Source organism: Chanodichthys erythropterus, chromosome 11 (assembly GCF_024489055.1).
Source record: "Chanodichthys erythropterus isolate Z2021 chromosome 11, ASM2448905v1, whole genome shotgun sequence".
In the NCBI taxonomy this organism is placed as follows: Eukaryota; Metazoa; Chordata; class Actinopteri; order Cypriniformes; family Xenocyprididae; genus Chanodichthys; species Chanodichthys erythropterus.
In genome coordinates, this window is record NC_090231.1 from 49430965 (window position 1) to 49450924 (window position 19960).

The 19960-nt window shown below is 35.1% G+C and overlaps 1 protein-coding gene across 14 annotated transcripts in view; it reads right to left on the reverse strand.

Moving 5' to 3' along the window:
- LOC137030018 (adhesion G protein-coupled receptor L3-like) overlaps positions 1–19960 on the reverse strand; it is a 433419-nt gene that overhangs the window by 330074 nt on the left and 83385 nt on the right. For all 14 annotated transcript variants that reach the window (XM_067399942.1, XM_067399940.1, XM_067399945.1 and 11 more), the window contains one exon: positions 14588–14774. In XM_067399942.1, coding sequence (XP_067256043.1) covers positions 14588–14657 — 70 coding nt within the window. In that variant the 5' untranslated portion in view covers positions 14658–14774. The remainder of the gene's footprint in view (positions 1–14587; positions 14775–19960) is intronic.

The following is a 19960-nucleotide window of genomic DNA, read 5'->3' on the forward strand; positions in this document are numbered from 1 at the left end:
ATGTACCCTAACATAAGAGGACTAAAGGGAACCCAACAAAGCCAACACGGCCTAAGGAAGGCCCATACACCTCAAACAAACAGGTGGCAAAGCCTGTGGCAGTGTAGATATGTGAGCAAACACTGATCAACTAACAGCATGTAGGAAACAAATGCTAACTAGGAGGAGGCGAGATAAATAGGCCTACAATCCAAGTTATATGCAATATAGCCGTTAAGAGATCACAAAAGGGAGCTAACAGCAACCATCTTTCCTCATAAAGTGGTACTATTACCCTGAGTATGCAAACCAACAGATGATGCACTCAGTAACACCAATAAACCTACTTATGGGGAATATTAGGTCACCAATGTCTCCAATAGTGGCTACATGAAAAAGCCTGCTATTATGAGAACAGGTGTTAACCTGTGGCAGCATAAGTAAGCTCACATACAAATGTAGGGCAAAAGTCTAGAACTTCAAATCAAACACAACGCTTTGATGTATATGCTATTTTTCAAAGAGGAAAATCATTTTCTCCATACAGATTCTCAAATCTGTACTGAGCCATAGAGGACGAATGCTAAACACTAGCAATGTCAACTCAAAGTTGATTAAAGAAAACAAGTGACTCAGAGGGAAAAACACATTTTCCATAGCATAAAAGTTCTAGAAAGTGGGGCCTAGCACACAGCTGCATAACTTATCTACACAAAGATAAGGGCCTACCACCTGAGATAACAGCATCAGGAAGTCTAAAAACAGTCTACAACCTAGCTGTTAAACTCAACAATTGCACCTACATAGCAAGGGGATAATGGGTATACGGCCTAACAACTCCCTCAGGAGGAGGCTAGAACAAGGAACTATATATCCAAAACAGGGATAGTATATAAGGGGTTATTTATACAAATAACACAATAAACCTAGCTCTAGCCTGGCCGCTAAGCTATGGACCTAGATACAACAACAGGCGCCAAAAAGCCTAATAAAGCCTGTTATTTGCTTCCGAATCTCATGGAAAGAGAAAGAAAGTGAAGTTCACGTGCCACAATGTCAGGCAGCCGATTAAGGCCACCCACACATATAAAATGAAGTAGTGAGTGCCAACTCAGACTACACTGAAACTAGCTGAGAAGCTCAAAGGAGACCAAGCGGCAGCCATTTTGTGGCCTGTTCAGTCACCTTGAAAACCACTTCAGTTTTGCCCAAAAAAAAAAAAAAAAAAAACGTTTTAAACATATTTTACTGCTACATGCTCAGGAAAATATTATATACACAGGAACAAAACAAGGTTAAGCATTTAAATAATAAATTGGACCTTGTCTTACCTTCCCGCAGCTCAAAGACCAAGGACTCTTCCTTCTGAATTTGATGGAAGGATAGAATCCAGGTTCTAAGCCAAAGAATCATTTCACTATCAAGCCAGAAGGTGGGCCATCAGAGAAAAATTCATCATGGGCCCAGCCGTCAGCCTGACTGTTCAAAGGTGTCTACTGAACATGCACAGTTGGTTAAAAACTCCCGGGAGGGCGAGGAAGAGGGGCGGGGGTCGATGTAATATTACCCCCGCCAGAGAGGGGATCGATCACCGGCATTGCTGGCACCTGTGCTCGATCACCTCAAGTCTTGCTTCCTCTTCCTCGTATCCCGCCACTTTTGCGACTTACTCCCAGGTGGAGGAGGCACTAAAGTGGCGACACTAGATCGCTGGGCCTGTCTCTGAGCCACGACTCGAGATGGGCCAGGGTCTCCCGGCTGTCTGGGCCCAGAATCGCATCCGAGCGGTATACAGTTCTTATAAGCTGCTGAGTGTGCCCTCGCCTCTTTGAACTTTCCAAGTACCGTCTCAACGGAAAGTTCAGAAGGCGAGACTATGGGATCAAGGAGAAAGCCCTTCTCTTTCTCCCACGATGTCCGCCATGTTCAGCCACAGATGCCTCTCTGTGGCCACCATGGCCGCCATCGATTGACCAATTGAGGCGGTCGTCTGCTTGGTGGCCTGGAGAGCGAGATCTGTGGTGTGGCGCAGCTCAGCTACCGCATCAGGGGACAAACCCTGCCCCTGATCCAGATCCTTCAGCAGATCAGCCTGGTAGGCTTGCAACACCACCATAGTGTGCAAAGCCGCACCAGCCTGACCTGCAGCAGTGTATGTCATCTTCAGGGGTCTAGACGGCAGAACCGGAGCTTTCAGTGTCGGTGTACTGCCAGTGACGAGATAGTTCGCAAATGTCTCATCAATAGGCGGTATCGACACATACCCATGCTGGTGTAATCCCTCCACATCAGCAAAATTTCCCTGCTGATGTGGATGTATTCTCGGCAAGTACGGGCTCTTCCATGCCTTCTCAATCTCTACGTGGAGATCCGGAAGTAATGGAAGGCTCACCGGAGTTACAGGGTACAGGCCATCTCCTGCTCTCAGGGGCTAGCTGCCAGAAGAACACTCGCTCCTGGATCCGATGATGTCAAAGACAGGACATCATCGTCATCCAACAGCTCATTCCCGCCAGCTGCCGCCAGAGGCAGAAAGACGTTAACACCTCTCTCAAACTCTGCGGAATCTCAGACACGGATCAGCACACTTCCTAAAACGTTTTCCCTTGTCCTCAGACATGGTATTACCTTTTACTTGAAGAGGTAGAACAACAGTGGCAATGACTCAAACAGTCCCGAAAGACGATGAGATACTGACTGCTTCCCCAGGCACTCCTTTTATACTTCCGGGTCGAGCCATATGACGTCATAAGCTGTCGCCGGCCAATAAGGATTGGAGTTATTGGATAGTTGGCTTTTGGAACACTGAGTCATGTGTGACGTTCCCCATTGCATATTCAAACGCAGAGCAGGTTCCCTTTCAAAAGGGAACTGTTGTTCCATTATTTCCCAGATTTTGACTATATACAGTATAAAGTACAATCCAAAAGTTTGGAACCACTAAGATTTTTAATGTTTTTAAAAGAAGTTTTGTCTGCTCACCAAGGCTACATTTATTTAATTACAAATACAGTAAAAAACAGTAATATTGTGAAATATTATTACAATTTAAAATAACTGTGTACTATTTAAATATATTTGACAAAGTAATTTAGTCCTGTGATGCAAAGCTGAATTTTCAGCATCGTTACTCCAGTCTTCAGAGTCACATGATCCTTCAGAAATCATTCTAATATGCTGATCTGCTGCTCAAAATTTATGATTATTTTCAATGTTGAAAACAGTTGTGTAGTTTTTTTTTTTTTTTTTTTTTCAGGATTCCTTGATGAATAGGAAGTTCAAAAGAACAGCATTTATCTGAAATACAAAGCTTCTGTAGCATTATACACTACCGTTCAAAAGTTTGGGGTCAGTAAGAATTTTTATTTTTATTTTTTTGAAAAGAAATTAAAGAAATGAATACTTTTATTCAGCAAGGATGCATTAAATCAATCAAAAGTGGCAGTAAAGACATTTATAATGTTACAAAAGATTAGATTTCAGATAAACACTGTTCTTTTGAACTTTCTATCTATCAAATAATCCTGAAAAAAAATATTGTACACAAATATTTTGTACAATTGTACACATTAAATGTTTCTTGAGCAGCAGATCATCATATTAGAATGATTTCTGAAGGATCATGTGACACTGAAGACTGGAGTAATGATGCTGAAAATTCAGCTTTGCCATCACAGGAATAAATTACTTTGTGAAATATATTCAAATAGAAAACAGTTATTATAAATTGTAATAATATTTCACAATATTACTGTTTTTACTGTATTTTTAATTAAATAAATGTAGCCTTGGTGAGCAGACGAAACTTCTTTTAAAAACATTAAAAATCTTAGTGGTTCCAAACTTTTGGACTGTACTGTATATATTATATATATATATTAGTAATAGTATTATTATTATTATTAGTATATTGCTATTTGTCATTGTATCGGTAACTTAGACATTTAGTCATTGGTATAAGCGTCGACCGTTAAAAAAATATTAATCAACTACTACTCATAATCAATAATCTGACTTTTAGCTTTCAACAGCAAAATAATCATTTTTTCTTGCAGCACATTCTGATCTATTACACTCAAACGGACATTTTGGTTCTGAACACTTGAATGTAAAGAATGCACAGAGGATATAATTCACTGGAAAACTCAAAACGCATCCCTCCAGAGACTCTGACATCTGGATATATGGTGAATATTGATTAGCTCAATGATATAATCAAACATGACAGCATGTTTGTAACCCATCCAGCATCTCCCAGACTAATAAAGTTGTCTAAAACACAAGCAGCCGTTGGCCTGCTAACATAATCAGAGCTTCATTTAGCAACTGCAACTGAAAGAGATTTCCAGGGAAAATGACACCCAGATACGTGCCAGTAAATGAGAAACAGATAGGCAGAAGAAGAAGGAAAAACAAAGTGTGTGTGAATATGTGACAGCTGTCGTTTTTCTTTGCATAAGGAAAAACGTTCCTGCAATCACTTGACAAGTATGACAATGTGAGTGTGTCCACGAGAGAGTCGTGGTAGAGATGTCACACAAACAAGCTGCTATTTCCCACATCCGAAGTAGATTTAAAGTGCTAAAAAAAAAGTTTTGAAATGCAAATAAAGGTTCAAGTGTAATTTAATCGTACACACTTCTCTACACAAAACGTGTCTGTTCGCACATATTAACGCAGGAAGCTAAAGATACGTCCTGCTTTCACAGTGTGTTCAGGCACATTGTAACTGGAGTTACTTAAAATTCAAAGATCCAAATGAGAGTCGCCGAGCAGGATGCACAAAACAAACAAAACACTCACATTCAAATGGATGAAAATGTGTTACAAGAGCAAAAAACTAACATTAGATAGTTTTTTCTTCCTTCTACTAACCCTAAAAAAAGATGTAGTTACTAGTTAGTAGCTTGTAGTGCTCTTTAAAATGGTATTGCTTGATATGGTATAGGCCTCGTGCCATATCGCATAGCTACTCATATGATATTGCTCATATACAGCTATGGAAAAAATTAAGAGACCACTCCAAGTTCAGAAATCAATGTTAAGTGGTCTCTTAATTTTTTCCATAGCTGTATATATATATATATATATATATATATATATATATATATATATATATATATATATATATATATGAACAAGTTGGCGACATTTTGCAACATTTATCTTTTTCCATTTTTTCAGGAATGACCTCTTTAGAGACTGGATGCTGGATGGAGAGTGATGCTCAATTTGTCTCAGAATTCCCCAAGTTTTCGACTGAGTTCAGATCAGGAGCCACTGAATCCCTGTTCTTCTTCAGAAAACCAACAGTGGCCTTAGATTCAGGATAACTGTCATGTTGGAAAAGTGCAGGACGACCAAGGGCATGGAGTGATGGTAGCGTCTTATCTTTCAGTATAGAGCAGTACATCTGTGAATTCATGATGCCATCAATGAAACGCAGCTCCCCGACACCAGCAGCACTCATGCAGCCCCACATAAGGACACTGCCACCACCATGTTTCACTGTAGGCACCATGCATTTCTCTTTGTATTCCTCACCTTTGCGACACCATACAGTTTTGAAGCCATCAGTTCCAAAGACCTTTATCTTGGTCTCATCACTGCAGAGTATAGAGTCCCAGTAGTCTTCATCTTTGTCAGCATGGGCCCTGGCAAACTCTAGGCGGGCTTTTTTGCACCTGGGCTTTAGGAGAGGCTTTTTTCGTGGACGGCACCCACGCTAATGTCCAATTCGCGACCTAATGACTCATTTGAACAGATTCATTTTAATGAATCATGACAACAACTGATCTGTCCACACAGTCTATAATGAATCATTTACTTGAACAACTCCGAAATGAAGGCATAAGTGTGCTTACCCCATTTAGCAAGAGTGGTTAGTAAAATTAGCCTTAATAATCCAGAATATTTTCAGGTTATTTAAATTACAATGTGTAGTAAATTAGGTTTACCTATAAAATCAGTTAGTTTAGACTGGAGTGAGGTGAAACCAGAACAAATCAAGTTGTTGTTAGCTAGGTGCATTCAATTATATATGGTAGAAAATTATATTATTAGTTAATATAACTTCTAAATGCTACTGTTTAATACTTTTCAGGTTTAGCAAAAAAGTATCTTCTCTTACAAAGCTTCTCTTACAAATATATATAAGTGAATCTGCTGTGAAAATATGAATAATTTGAACAAAATAAGAGGGTTCATACAAAATGTATGTCTTTTTTTATTTAGTGCTGTCCTGTAGGGATGTAATGATATCATCGATATCGTGGTATCAGGATAGCAAAATTTCCTCGATAATATTGTGGGCTGTATGAAACGGTATGTCTTCCGGGCAAAATGTGTATTTTTTTTTTTTTCAGCCCGGTTTCCGAAAAAAGTTCTGGAGTGATGGGTGGGTGAATTGCGTGGAGCGTATCCTTTAATAGAGATGTCCCACTTCATCAATATTATAGCAATGAATGCACTGAAAAACCCTCATGGCACACGTTACTCATATACATCAGATATAAATGCCAAGAGAAAGAGAGCGCGAGAGAGAGGTGCACAAAGGCAAGCTGCATGATAAATCTTTAAAAGATTTTAATCTTTTAAACCATCTTTTCACACTGAGGACAACTGAGGGACTCAAACACAACTATTAAAAAAGTTTCAAACATTCACTGATGCACCAGAAGGAAACACGATGCAAAGGTGAAAACCTTTTTAATTTGAAGATTGAGGAATAGTGTACTTAATTTGTCTTCTGGCAAACATTTAAGTGTGTTCTGTTGCTTCCGAAGGGCAGTGCTAAATGAAGTAATAATGAACTGCACTTCTACAGCATTTATTAATCTTTGTTAATGTTAATTTCAACAATACATTATTAAAATCTTGTTAACATTAGTTAATGCACTAACATAAACAAACAATGAACTAACTAATGTTAATGAAGATTAACAAATGTATCGCTCATGGTTAGTTCATGTTAGTTAATACATTAACTAAAGTTTAACTAATGAACATTATTGTAAAGTGTTACCGAATATCTTACTCATGACAGCACAAAATAAAAAAAATAACATGCATATTGTATGATCTCTCTTATTTTGTTACAATTTTTCACATTTTCACAGATTCTGCAAGGGGTTCACAAATTTTTAAGAAGCACTGTATGACTTCCCTGCTTCTCCCAGAAAAGAAAACACAATACTGTGCATGTGATGGCATTTCTTTAAGCATTATTTTAAGCAATTAAATTTTGGATGGCAAAATGTGATTGAAATTTAAAGTGCACAGTAATTGCGGTTATCTCAAATAACTGCCATTAAATCGAATAACTACTATCAGACGATTAATCAATAATCACGACGAGCCAAAATATATGCTCTGTCTGGCAAAATGTGATTGAAATTTAAAGCGCGCAGTCATTGCAGTTATCTCAAATAACTGCCATTAAATCGAATAACTACTATTAGACGATTAATCAATAATCACGACAAGTCAAAATTTATGCTTTGTCTGGTTAACTGAAAGCTTATTTATTTATGATGCTTTCTAGGAAATCTTTATTCCAATTACACAGCTGGGTCAAATCTGAACACCGGCGATCAAAGCAAACAAACTGATCAAAAGCAAGAAGTTTCCCCTTTTCCTGAGGCTTTTCTAAGGGCCGAAACTGCTGCTCGTGCAGATTACAAGAAAATGTGTCTAAATAAGCTCTAGACATCCTCAATATTTCCCACATGCATGTGCAATCTGGCGAGTGCGTCTCCAGGTTAAACGGCGAACGAGTCTCCTGCGAGCTGTAGATGAACACAATGTTCTCAGTTTAAGTACAAGGCCAGTTAGACTCTGTTTTTAACAGTTAATCTTGTTAAGCGAATGCTATTATAGCCACAAATCCCTGCAGTCAAAATAACTTTAAAATGCACTAATTAACAGAAGAAGTGGGAGAAAGCTTCAGTGAAATTAATTAGACACTTTTAGTGAGCTCATGCTGGAACACGATTAGCAACTGTCCCTGAACAAAGAAATTAAGAATGTCAAAAATATCCTGACTGACACAAAACTATTCTTGATCATTTCTCTTGGTATATTCGTGCAAGATGGATCTTCAGTCAGGAGACCACCGCTAATGTGTATGCAGTAAACCACTGCACTACATTTGAGGGAGAATGTTTTTGCTCATATAATGAAAGTTAATGGGGTCCAAAACCACCTACACTCTTAGAAAAAAAGTGTCAATAGGGGTTCTATAGGTTCTTGACTCAAATTTAAAGAATCAGTTATGCCAAAAAGGTTCTATATAAGGATAAATGACTTTTGTTTAACAGGTTATTTCATTTTTTTTCTACTTTCATTTCAAATTTCTGTCTCTATTTATGTCTCTTATAGAAAGTTTTTTTCATTTTGAAGAATGTATTACTTTATTACCATTGTTTGGTCAACTAAAACTGATATTAATAAAATGACATAATATTATAACATACTAAACTTGCAACAATAAAATGTGTTCAAATTATTAAAAGTACACTGTTAATAATAAAAAAAAACAAAGGAAAAAGTTCAAATTCTTAGTTAAATTCTACTTTTATTATAGTTGACTGTTGCCTACATGTTTGAGTCTTTACTGTATTCACTAGTTTACGGCTATTCTAAAAAAAATTATGCTGATATTGAAATTTTAGTTTTGAGAACAGAATTGACTACAGTAATTCTATTTCAGTAGAATTTGAAATTGTTTAAAGGTGCCCTAGAACTTCTTTTTAAAAGATGTAACATAAGTCTAACTGCCTATTTTGGGGCATCATTAACTATGCACCGATATATATGTTGCGGCCCCTTTAATTCTTGTGCTCCCTCTCCCCCAGAGCTTGCGCTTGCCTTGAACAGCATAAACACAGTTTACACAGCTAATATAACCCTCAAAATGGATCTTTACAAGATGTTCGTCATGCATGCTGCATTCATACATCGGATCATGTGAGTATAGTATTTATTTGGATGTTTAGATTAGATTCTGAATGAGTTTGAGGCTATGCTGCATGGCTAAAGCTAACATTACACACTGTTGGAGAGATTAAATAAAGAATGAAGTTGTGTTTATGAATTATACAGACTGCAAGTGTTTAAAAATGAAAATGGCGACGGGTCTTGTCTCCGTGAATACAGTAAGAAACAATGGTAACTTTAACCACATTTAACAGTACATTAGCAACATGCTAACGAAACATTTAGAAAGACAATTTACAAATATCACTAAAAATATCACGATATCATGGATCATGTCAGTTATTATTGCTCCATCTGCCATTTTTCGCTGTTGTCCTTGCTTGCTTACCTAGTCTGATGATTCAGCTGTGCACAGATCCAGACGTTAATGCCTGCCCTTGTCTAATGGCTTGATCATGGGCTGGCATATGCAAATATTGGGGGCGTACATATTAATGATCCTGGCTGTTACGTAACAGTCGGTGTTATGTTTAGATTCGCCTGTTCTTCGGAGGTCTTTTAAACAAATGAGATTTATATAAGAAGGAGGAAACAATGGAGTTTGAGACTCACTGTATGTCTTTTCCATGTACTGAACTCCTGTTATTCAACTATGCCAATATAAATTCAATATTTAATTATAGGGCACCTTTAAAACCTACAAAACCAGAGAAAACAACCATTTGTATAAGTGGACTTTTGACTCAAATATACAGTATATGTACACACTCCATGTGAAAATATAAAAAAAAAAAAAAAATCAATATTTAATGGCATTTCTAACTGAATTAGCATTTACAATATTAATGTAAAGTACACTACAGTTCAAAAGTTTGGGGTCATAAAGATTTCTTAATGTTTCAAAAGAAGTGTCTTCTGCTCACCAAGGCTACATTACATGGATCAAAAATATTATTACAATTTAAAGTAACCATTTCTATTGTAATATAGTGTAAAATGTAATTTATTCCTGTGATGCAAAGCTGAATTTTCAGCATCATTACTCCATTATATACCCCCCCCCCCCCCCCCCCCCATTCATTCTGAAATGAACTAATCCTTTAAGTATTCCTGAGAGTTGTGCAATGAATATCAAAATAAAAAATGCTAGAAAGTCAGACATACAGTGGAAGTTTTTCTGGTATGGAGGAACATCAGAATGCAGCTGGAGTGAAGACGCAGAAACCATATTCACACAAACATACACTGCTTCAGACAGCACAGAGTTTCCTTAGGGTTGCATCATGGCATAGATGAAGAAGCTCAGGTTATTTATTCAATGTACGTGTGAGAGGGAGTGTAGGTATGTGTCAAACATACAGATACACAGACATAATAAGGAAGGGCATTTTGGTCCTTTTGTATGCTCAAGCCCTCGACAGTCCACCTGCCCTACCGTTTAATTGTCGGTCTGTGTATATATGCGTCAGATGGATGTTCTTGCCTGTTTAACATGTCATCCCGCCCTGTGTTTGCACCACTTTAAACCTTTTCAGAGTGCCGAATGCTGCTGTTGCAGTGAAAGTTGCGTGTTTAGAACTGACACTGATCTCCTGTGAAAACGGTGCTGTAAACAACACTTAAAATGGCACATACAGTCTCTTGATTTCAACTGTGTGAAATGTTTTGAAGTAAAAAAAAACCCTCCATATTAAATCTTCCATCCAGATGTAATAAACTCTGAATGTGTGTAGAGATACTTGATGAGTTTAAAACATACAGACTCTGACTGACGCACTGTGCCTTCAAGTGTGTCTGGCCCAGTGATTAAATATTCTATTTTGTTTTATATTTAAACTTTATTGAAGTAGATATACAAAAGTACTTGATTTTTACTGTATTAAAAGTAAAAAAATTCAACCTGATCTCATAGAAAGACGTACTGTACCTGTGGGAACGTTTTCGCGAGACGCAAAAATACGTACCAATACATACATTTCACTGCAGTTTCCAACAAAAATGAACACTAAAGGCAGTAAAACAGCAAACGCTTTTAATCGTTTACATACACAGTTACGATTACAGGGTCAGATTATGGATTAATAAAGACTTTTCATGTCTCCTTGCACAATATTATGTTATGACTTTAAAACGCTTTTTACCAAAGTGCACGATTTGTAAACTAATATATTTTGGACTTTGCATCGGTAAACTAGCTCCATATGTTTTGCTTTTCTGACATAACAAGCTATATAACAAAACAAAATGAGTCACCGTAAAAGAGCTCAAAGATGAGAGATCAAAACAAGCTAAAATGGCATGATTACGGATGCTTTTTATGTCACATTTGCTTTTGTTAACACTATCGGGTAGGTTTAAGTGTAGTGTTGGTGGTACGTTATTTTAAAACGCAATGGAGTGCAAATTTCAAGTCAGAACTGCGATGATTCATATAAAAACCAACATCATAAAAATGTACCATATTCATGTTTATCTGTTCCGGCAAAAAAAAATGTGGACAGTGGACATTTCACCTTGAAACTGCAGTGATATACATATTGATACGTATTTTGCGACTCGCGAAAACGTTTCCACAGGTACGTTTTGAGACCAGGCTAAAAAAATTGGTTATTTTATTAATAAAACTTGTCACACTCTATCAAAACATTAAACTTTTTCAAAAATATTTTTCACTCTTAAGGTCATTGCACACTGAGTCCGAAATTCGCATGCGAAACTTTCGCACGTTAAATAATAAATTCGACCTCACGTTATGTCAATCGCGTTTGCACACTGCCTCCGAAACGTTCGTCCGTCAAAAAAATATTTGGATCAGGTTCGATTTTCTGCGTTTTTCGCATCCATGGCATGCATTTTGAGAGACGTTTTGACAATTCAGAGCCACCGTACGCGAACGCAAAAATCCAGAACGCCATCTGACAAGTTGATCCACGTTGTCTACAGCACAAAACAGCAGCACTGAATGACAAACAACGTGAGGAATACAAATATAAATATAAAGACATATTGTGCCAGTAGTAAAGCATCAAACAGAGCTACTGACATCCTGAAGTTATCTTTGAAACACTCGGTTAATCCCGCAGCTCCTTAATGAGGTGAATTCTCCTTTCTCTCTATGCAATCTCGGGAAAATTTTGGACTCAGTGTGCAAAGGCCTTTATGCTCAAGGCTGCATTTATTTGATCAAAAATACAGTAATAAATAAATAAATAAAATTAAAAAAAAAAAAAAAAAAAATATATATATATATATATATATATATATATATATATATATATATATATATATATATATATATTCCAAATTTATTAAAATAAGTTTATTAAAATATCAATAACATAATTATCAATAAAAATAACAAAACACAAGGAAAAAACAAAATGTGTAAATGTGTGGTGAGAAATAGTATAAATAAAAAGACGTCATGCAAACATTTTTAGAAGAATTCTTTGTAAACAGTTTCTTTGCTAACTAGATTTTTATTATGAGCATTCATTTTTGTTATTTTAATATTATTTATAGTTTTTATATAAAGTAGCCAAGCTCATACAGAACTGTTTTAATCATAAAGTCACTTCATTCTGAGTTTTTTTTTTTTTTTTTTTTCAGAAAACAAAACACAAGTTTCTCAGGAAACATACACATTTTGTGAGAGAATGCAAAGTTTCTCGGGTGAACGCAAAACATTTGAAAGAGGATGCAAAATCATTGAAATCACTTTTCCTCCCATTTCATAATCTATTTTTTCCCATCACCATGTGCTTTGGCTCCGTAGACAAAGCAAGACAAAAATACTGACTAAGAAAATAATTTTTTGCAGTAAAAAAGGATTTGCAATCATCTTAAAATAGGTTAGTAGGTGGGAGACAGAGCGAGATGTTAGGTTGTCTAGGATTATCCTGTGATGTTAAGAGAACATCTTTATTTTCTTGTAAACTCAAACTTGACTTTAATCTGTTTAATACACAGACATTATGATGAAGATCCACATGTGGGAGGACTGTCACAGGCTCTAAAGAATCATCTTATGCTGCTGTGCTGTAATATGTGAGGAAGACTAAATTTACAGTTTCCCTGCTGAAATTTCCCTTTAGTGATCGGCTTTATTGGATGGATGATGGATTACAAAAGGCTTTTTTTTTTATAATATTCACAGATGAAGCATTCACCCTACAAAACCAGGAACACATGATAAGACTTTAAATGGGGTGCTTTTAATTTTGTGTTAATGTTTTTATATCCACATTTTAGATTATTATCAATAGAGACACAATGTGTAATCTAAATGTTAATACATCTGAAAGTAAGAAAATGTTCACATAACATTTTAACCTTTGTGATCATGAACTGCTTTTGTAAAAACTTCTAAAGTGAAACTTTATCACACAGCACACAGTGTCCTTCAGATTTCACATAAATATGTACATTATAATCAATATAGTGCTTCAGTATGTTATGTGTGTGTAGACATCAATATCCCAGAAAAGCTTGAGTAGTGAATTATTCTTTCCTCTATGAAGGACAAAACAATCCTTCAGGTAATTTAATTATACAGAAGAAAGATTCAGTATCTTCAGAGGAATGGGAGCCTTTAAAACATGAGTGCTGTTTCCTTTTTTCTTTATATCAATTCAGAGTTAGAGACTGTAAAATCTCTGGATATGCGTGAGCTTTTAAAAGCTCTGAGGCTTTAGGCCTGTGCAAGTCTATTTATCAAAGCATATTGGGGAATGTGTGCACTTTTCTGTTTTGTGTGCACGTATCGAGTGGAAAACAGAACAATGCAGAACATTAGCTTTTCTAATTAGACGAGCAGGAATACATGGATACCCACAAACAAATAGTAAATAACTAATTACTGACATCATGCTATTAGACAACTTTATGTCTAATTTTCTCTCTAAATCCTACTTCCTAATTCCTACTTCTACTGCTCTCCTTTATTTTTCCTCAATCTGCAATTACGTTACTCTCTGTACAACATCTGTGGCCAAATATCCTTTAAAATTATGGTGGCACCTCTGTGGCACTTTCTGTTCAAGGAAAAGGTACACTGGTTTCACTGAATCAAACTTCAGGGTTTTTCTTCATTCCAAAAACCTAGTGAGGCCACATTTCAATGCATCATTATATATATATCATATATTATATATATATATATATATATATATATATATATATATATATATATATATATATATATATATATATATATATATATATATACATACACACACACACACACACACACACACAAACACAGTGTCTTTACATTGACTATATATATATATATATATATATATATATATATATATACACACACACACACACACACAGTGTCTTTACATTGACTATATATATATATATATATATATATATATATATGTTAGAGCTATCAAATCCATTAATCGCAATAACATAAAAGTTTGTGTTTAATTATATATGTGTGTATGTGTGTTGTTTTTTTGTTTTTATGACACTACAAGTTCGAATAAATGATCAAAATATGAGAAAAATATTTTATATTTTTGAAATATTTCAAATATGAGGTTAATTAAACACTTATTTTGGTTTATTTCAAAGAAAAAATGTATAGAAAATCAAATCAAATCAAAATCAGAAAAGACTACAACATAATCAGTTAATATTTTGTTGGAAGTATAGGACTCACCTAGAGTTGCAGGCTCCAGCAGACTGGCCAATAACAGCACTTGTAAAACCCCCATGGCCCCACCCCTCATTCTGGATTGGCTGATTTGTGTGTGGCTCCTCCTTTCCAGCAGACTGGTTAGGTGAATATGAAGAGAGTTCGCTCAAAATTCAGAGTGGTTCTTTTCGTCCGACAACTACAAAACCACCTATGAACACAAAAAGAAGACAGCACTTTTTTTAGTTCGTTTACACAATATTTACGCACATTTATTTAAGCATCACACTCAAAATGCAACTGGCAAAAGGGTCAAACTAACACTTCATAAGCCAAAGCCAATCATACTGTAATAGTTTTTAAGTTTTCCATATATATATATATATATATATATATATATATATATATATATATATATATATATATATATATATATATATATATATATATAGTACAGTCCGGAAGTTTGGGACCACTAATATGTTTAATGTTTTTAAAAGAAGTTTCGTCTGCTCACCAAGGCTACATTTATTTAATTAGAAATACAGTAAAAACAGAAATATTGTGAAATATTATTACAATTTAAAATAACTGTTTTCTATTTGAATATATTTGACAAAGTAATTTATTCCTTTGATGGCAAAGCTGAATTTTCAGCATCATTACTCCAGTCTTCAGTGTCACATGATCCTTCAGAAATCATTCTAATATGCTGATCTGCTGCTCAAGAAACATTTAATGTGTACAACTGTACAAAATATTTGTGTACAATATTTTTTTTTCAGGATTATTTGATGAATAGAAAGTTCAAAAGAACAGCGTTTATCTGAAATCTAATCTTTTGTAACATTATAAATGTCTTTACTGCCACTTTTGATTGATTTAGTGCATCCTTGCTGAATAAAAGTATTCATTTCTTTCATTTCTTTTCAAATTTTCTTACCGACCCCAAACTTTTGAACGGTAGTGTATAATGCTACAGAGGCTTTGTATTTCAGATAAATGCTGTTCTTTTGAACTTTCTATTCATCAAGGAATCCTGAAAAAAAAAGTACACAACTGTTTTCAACATTGAAAATAATCATAAATGTTTCTTGAGCAGCAGATCAGCATATTAGAATGATTTCTGAAGGATCATGTGACACTGAAGACTGGAGTAACGATACTGAAAATTCAGCTTTGCATCACAGGAATAAATTACTTTGTCAAATATATTTAAATAGTACACAGTTATTTTAAATTGTAATAATATTTCACAATATTACTGTTTTTTACTGTATTTTTAATTAAATAAATGTAGCCTTGGTGAGCAGACGAAACTTCTTTTAAAAACATAAAAAATCTTAGTGGTTCCAAACTTTTGGACTGTACTGTACTGTATATATATTATAGTTTGTAATATTTTTGTTTTAGCTTTAGTTATCAATGACAACTGTTTCGAACTGGCCAAACATCAGCTGCTTTATTACTTTAACATTATGGGTTATCAGTTATTTATTATGTTGAGCACATCTCCCATTTAACCACCATCAAGTAGCTGCTCAGTAAAAAGTATTATAAAGGATCATGGTACTGCCATTTTTTGTTTTGGACAAACACCATTACAAAGCAGTAAAAGCCATTAAAGCAGTAAAGTGCCATTAAGAATATGGCAATAATTCAGTGTTATACATCACAGTACCACAGTATTATCATTTGATAGTAGGTTAATGTTTCAGAGTGATCTGCAGCAACGGTGTTTGACATAGTTTCCCTGAAGAAGAGTGAGCGATTGCTCCGGATGTCTGATGACAGTGATGGAATGTCCAGGGTCAAAGGTCACCTGACAAGGAAATTTTCACTCATCAAAAGGGAAAAGAAAAAAAAAAAAAAACTGTTCATCAGGTCAAAACCCTCAATATACTGCAATATTCTCCTGCAGGCAGTAAAAGAATAAATAACTCCACATGTCTGCATGGGAACTGAGATGTGGTGTCCCATGATGCTTTGCACCATTGCTTTAGTGTTAATTAGGAAATAACACCAAATTATGATCATAACAGGCATAACCCATATAAAGCCTATATCTAGCAGATGCAGAACAAACATCAACCCTTTTACAGATTTAAAGCCACGGGGAAGTGTTTTGCGAGCCACATAACGTCAGATAAACCCTGGTTACAAACAAGCTTTTCAACACCTCACTCTCTGTCTCTCTCTCACTCCTTTCCTTCCTTTGGAATCCCGTTGTTTTCGTGGCTCTCGGGATCTGGCTGACAAAAGATCCTGTGGTATGCCGGAGCACTCGGCTCGCTGCACTGGATATGAATAGGTGCTGATGTTTACAGATTCTTCAGGCCTGACATCTCCAAAGCACTTCAGACTGGGCAAAACCAGCACAGTTTCTACTGGACAACAGACTACCATGACAGATATGAACCAAAGAAAGACTGTTCAGCTTACTTGCTAACATCTGAAGAGTTTATAGTGCTATTTAAAAATTGTTTCCATTCATTGAAATTAATATATATATATATATATATATATATATATATATATATATATATATTAATATATATATATATATATATATATATATATATATATATATATATATATATATATATATATATATATATTAATATATTATATATATATGTGTGTGACCCGATCTGGCGAAATGAGTCGGAAGTCGCAACGTTCTATTTCAAGATATGGGCCGATAACGTGGAAAAACAATGAAAAAATCGATTTTTTTAGCTAATTTCAAAGAACAGACTTTCAAAAACAATCTCCCAAAGTTTCGTAGTCCAGATAATCGAGTAAAGGTATTTAAATGGCTATTAAATTTGACATGGTTTACTAAATTAGCTGGAAATGAACTTCAACTCAACTCCTCTCGTCACTTATGAGCATTTCCCGGTATCCCCTGAAACGTCATTATCTCTGCTCTACAAATATGGTGTTACACGTTGTATAGAACCAATCAAACAGCTTAGAAATGTAAACACACTGACCTAAAACGCTGATTTTTATCAATGGGAAGCCCCGTTTCGACTGACAGGCACGCGATCGGTCCAGCCATCCTCCTGTCAGACTAGCGCGCCTTATAAAATAAAACTCCCATTTGCGTGTCTCTCTTTAAAAGCCAATAAAAATTGAATCCATATAGGTAGCACAAAAATTCTTTTTGCATACAAAACCAGAGACTTTAAACTTTCATATCAAGCCTCCAACATGCTTCTGTTGTGTTGTTTTCACCCTCTAATGAGTCAGAGTAATATGCATTTACAACAAAAATAGCACAGCAGCTAACTGAATACAAGTATGTATATTTCACGTGCTCATAACTTCATGAAAAATGCACAGATCATAAAAATGGCACATCAATATTTAAAGCAGATTCTCAAGATTAAAATGAATCCAAAATCAATATAATATATTGCGTTGATCACAAGATATTACTCACGAAATGATTTAACATACTTGGCTAAAAACATGTCTCTCATCTCTCCGGGATGCAGTGTGTATCCAATGTTCCCGGACCCATCCATGTTCGTTTTCCAACGTGGAATAACACATAATAGATACCATTTTAAAGCTTAGAATCTCATCTTTTTAATGCATCGAAACATATTGAAAAACTCCTAACGAGTGCTGAGAAGTGCCTCTAAACCGGAGTTTACCGCCCGTTGGCGCCACCTGGCTGCGGAAAAATTAACAACAATTTTTCAAACTATTCTTTATGCTATCACCACGAAATTTGAACCAGATGCAGCTCACATATAGGAGTGCATCACCAAAAAAGAATTTTTTAGCGATCTTATTGTGTTCCTGAGTTATTCCATGTCAAATAAAAAAAGAAAAAATATTTTAAAAAAATTATATATATTTTTTGTCTTTTATCAGCTGTTTCTCGGCAAGAAAATGTCCAAATGTAATGTAATTTATATTTTCTTAAAATTTAAAATGTTTTGTATCAAATTATACCTACCTTTTGACTCTCCTTGCTAAAGTTTTGGAGTTATGAGTCTTTACTTTTGTGTGTCGCTCAGGGAAAAAAAAAAAAAAAAAGAACTCTAAAAAAGCCTTCAGGTCTTAAAGGGTTAATTCAAATAATTACTTTAAAATAATTTGAGCTTCAGTCTGGTTTAATAGCATTTATATATATATATATATATATATATATATATATATATAAATGTCTTTGGTCAAATTAAGCTGTAAAATAAATAGTTTATCCCTTTAAATGCAATGGATTTTGAAAGATATCAACAAAAAAACGGGCAAAAAACTTTAAAAGCGATTTTCTCAGGTTTTCAATTTGAAAAAGAGGGCAGACGACCATAATTAAAATGGGTATATCTTTAAAACCATTCAAGGTATGACTTTGACTAGGATATAATTTTAAAACTTATTGTCTCTTCTTTCCATTGATACCAAAATCTCAATTTTGAAATTTGGGTCACTGTGACTCATTTTGCTGGATCAGGTCACATTATATATTATATAAAACAGCAACATTCAAGAAATGTATTCTATTCTTATTGATGCTACTAAAGATATTCGATCAAGATATTCAATTTTCTTTTTCTACATGTTAACAGCAGTAGGTGCTGCATATTACGCTGCTTTCACTTTAATAAACTTCAAACAGCATGCTTTTGCTTCAACTCAAAAATGGGCATTTACAACATGGTATAATAAATGATCTGTTGGGTATTTTGAGCTGAAACTTTAGAGACACATTCTGGGGACACATCTTGTGAAAAGGGGCATAATAGGTCTCCTTTAAATTTAAAATGAAAGCTGAAAATTTTAAAATAAAAGCTAATTTCAAGTAATATACAGTATATACAGTATAATACTACAATAACACTGGTTTAAAGTCACTGTGAAATCAAAATGGATGGAATGTTGCAGTATTTATTATAAATGAATTATATGTGCACATCATTATTTATTTATCTTTTTAAATCCATGTGTATCTTTAATTAAAATTACTTCCCCCTCCCTCTTGCAGCGACATCTCTTCACTGTGAAGACATGTTTACTGGCACGAGGGCGGGACAACCTTTCAAACACGAGATTGACAAATAGCAAACCACAGCCATCCAATCAGTTTCCCATGGACAAAATTGAATCCCACCCTATTCTTGTTCCAGAAGCCGTTTCACTACGATATTTATAGCGAAGAAAAGACCTTTCATTTCCAGAGTTCACCACAGAAATGAAAATCCTCCCATCATTTACTCACCCTCATAACATGGTCATGTTTTTGGTCTCCTCATGCTTTTGTTGTCTGGGAAACACTAGCATGACACATTTAAAATGCTGTGTTCGCTGTTTTCCAAGTCATATGTGTTTGGAACAACATGAGAATTTGATTTTTTTTGGAACAAACTGTTCCTTTACAAT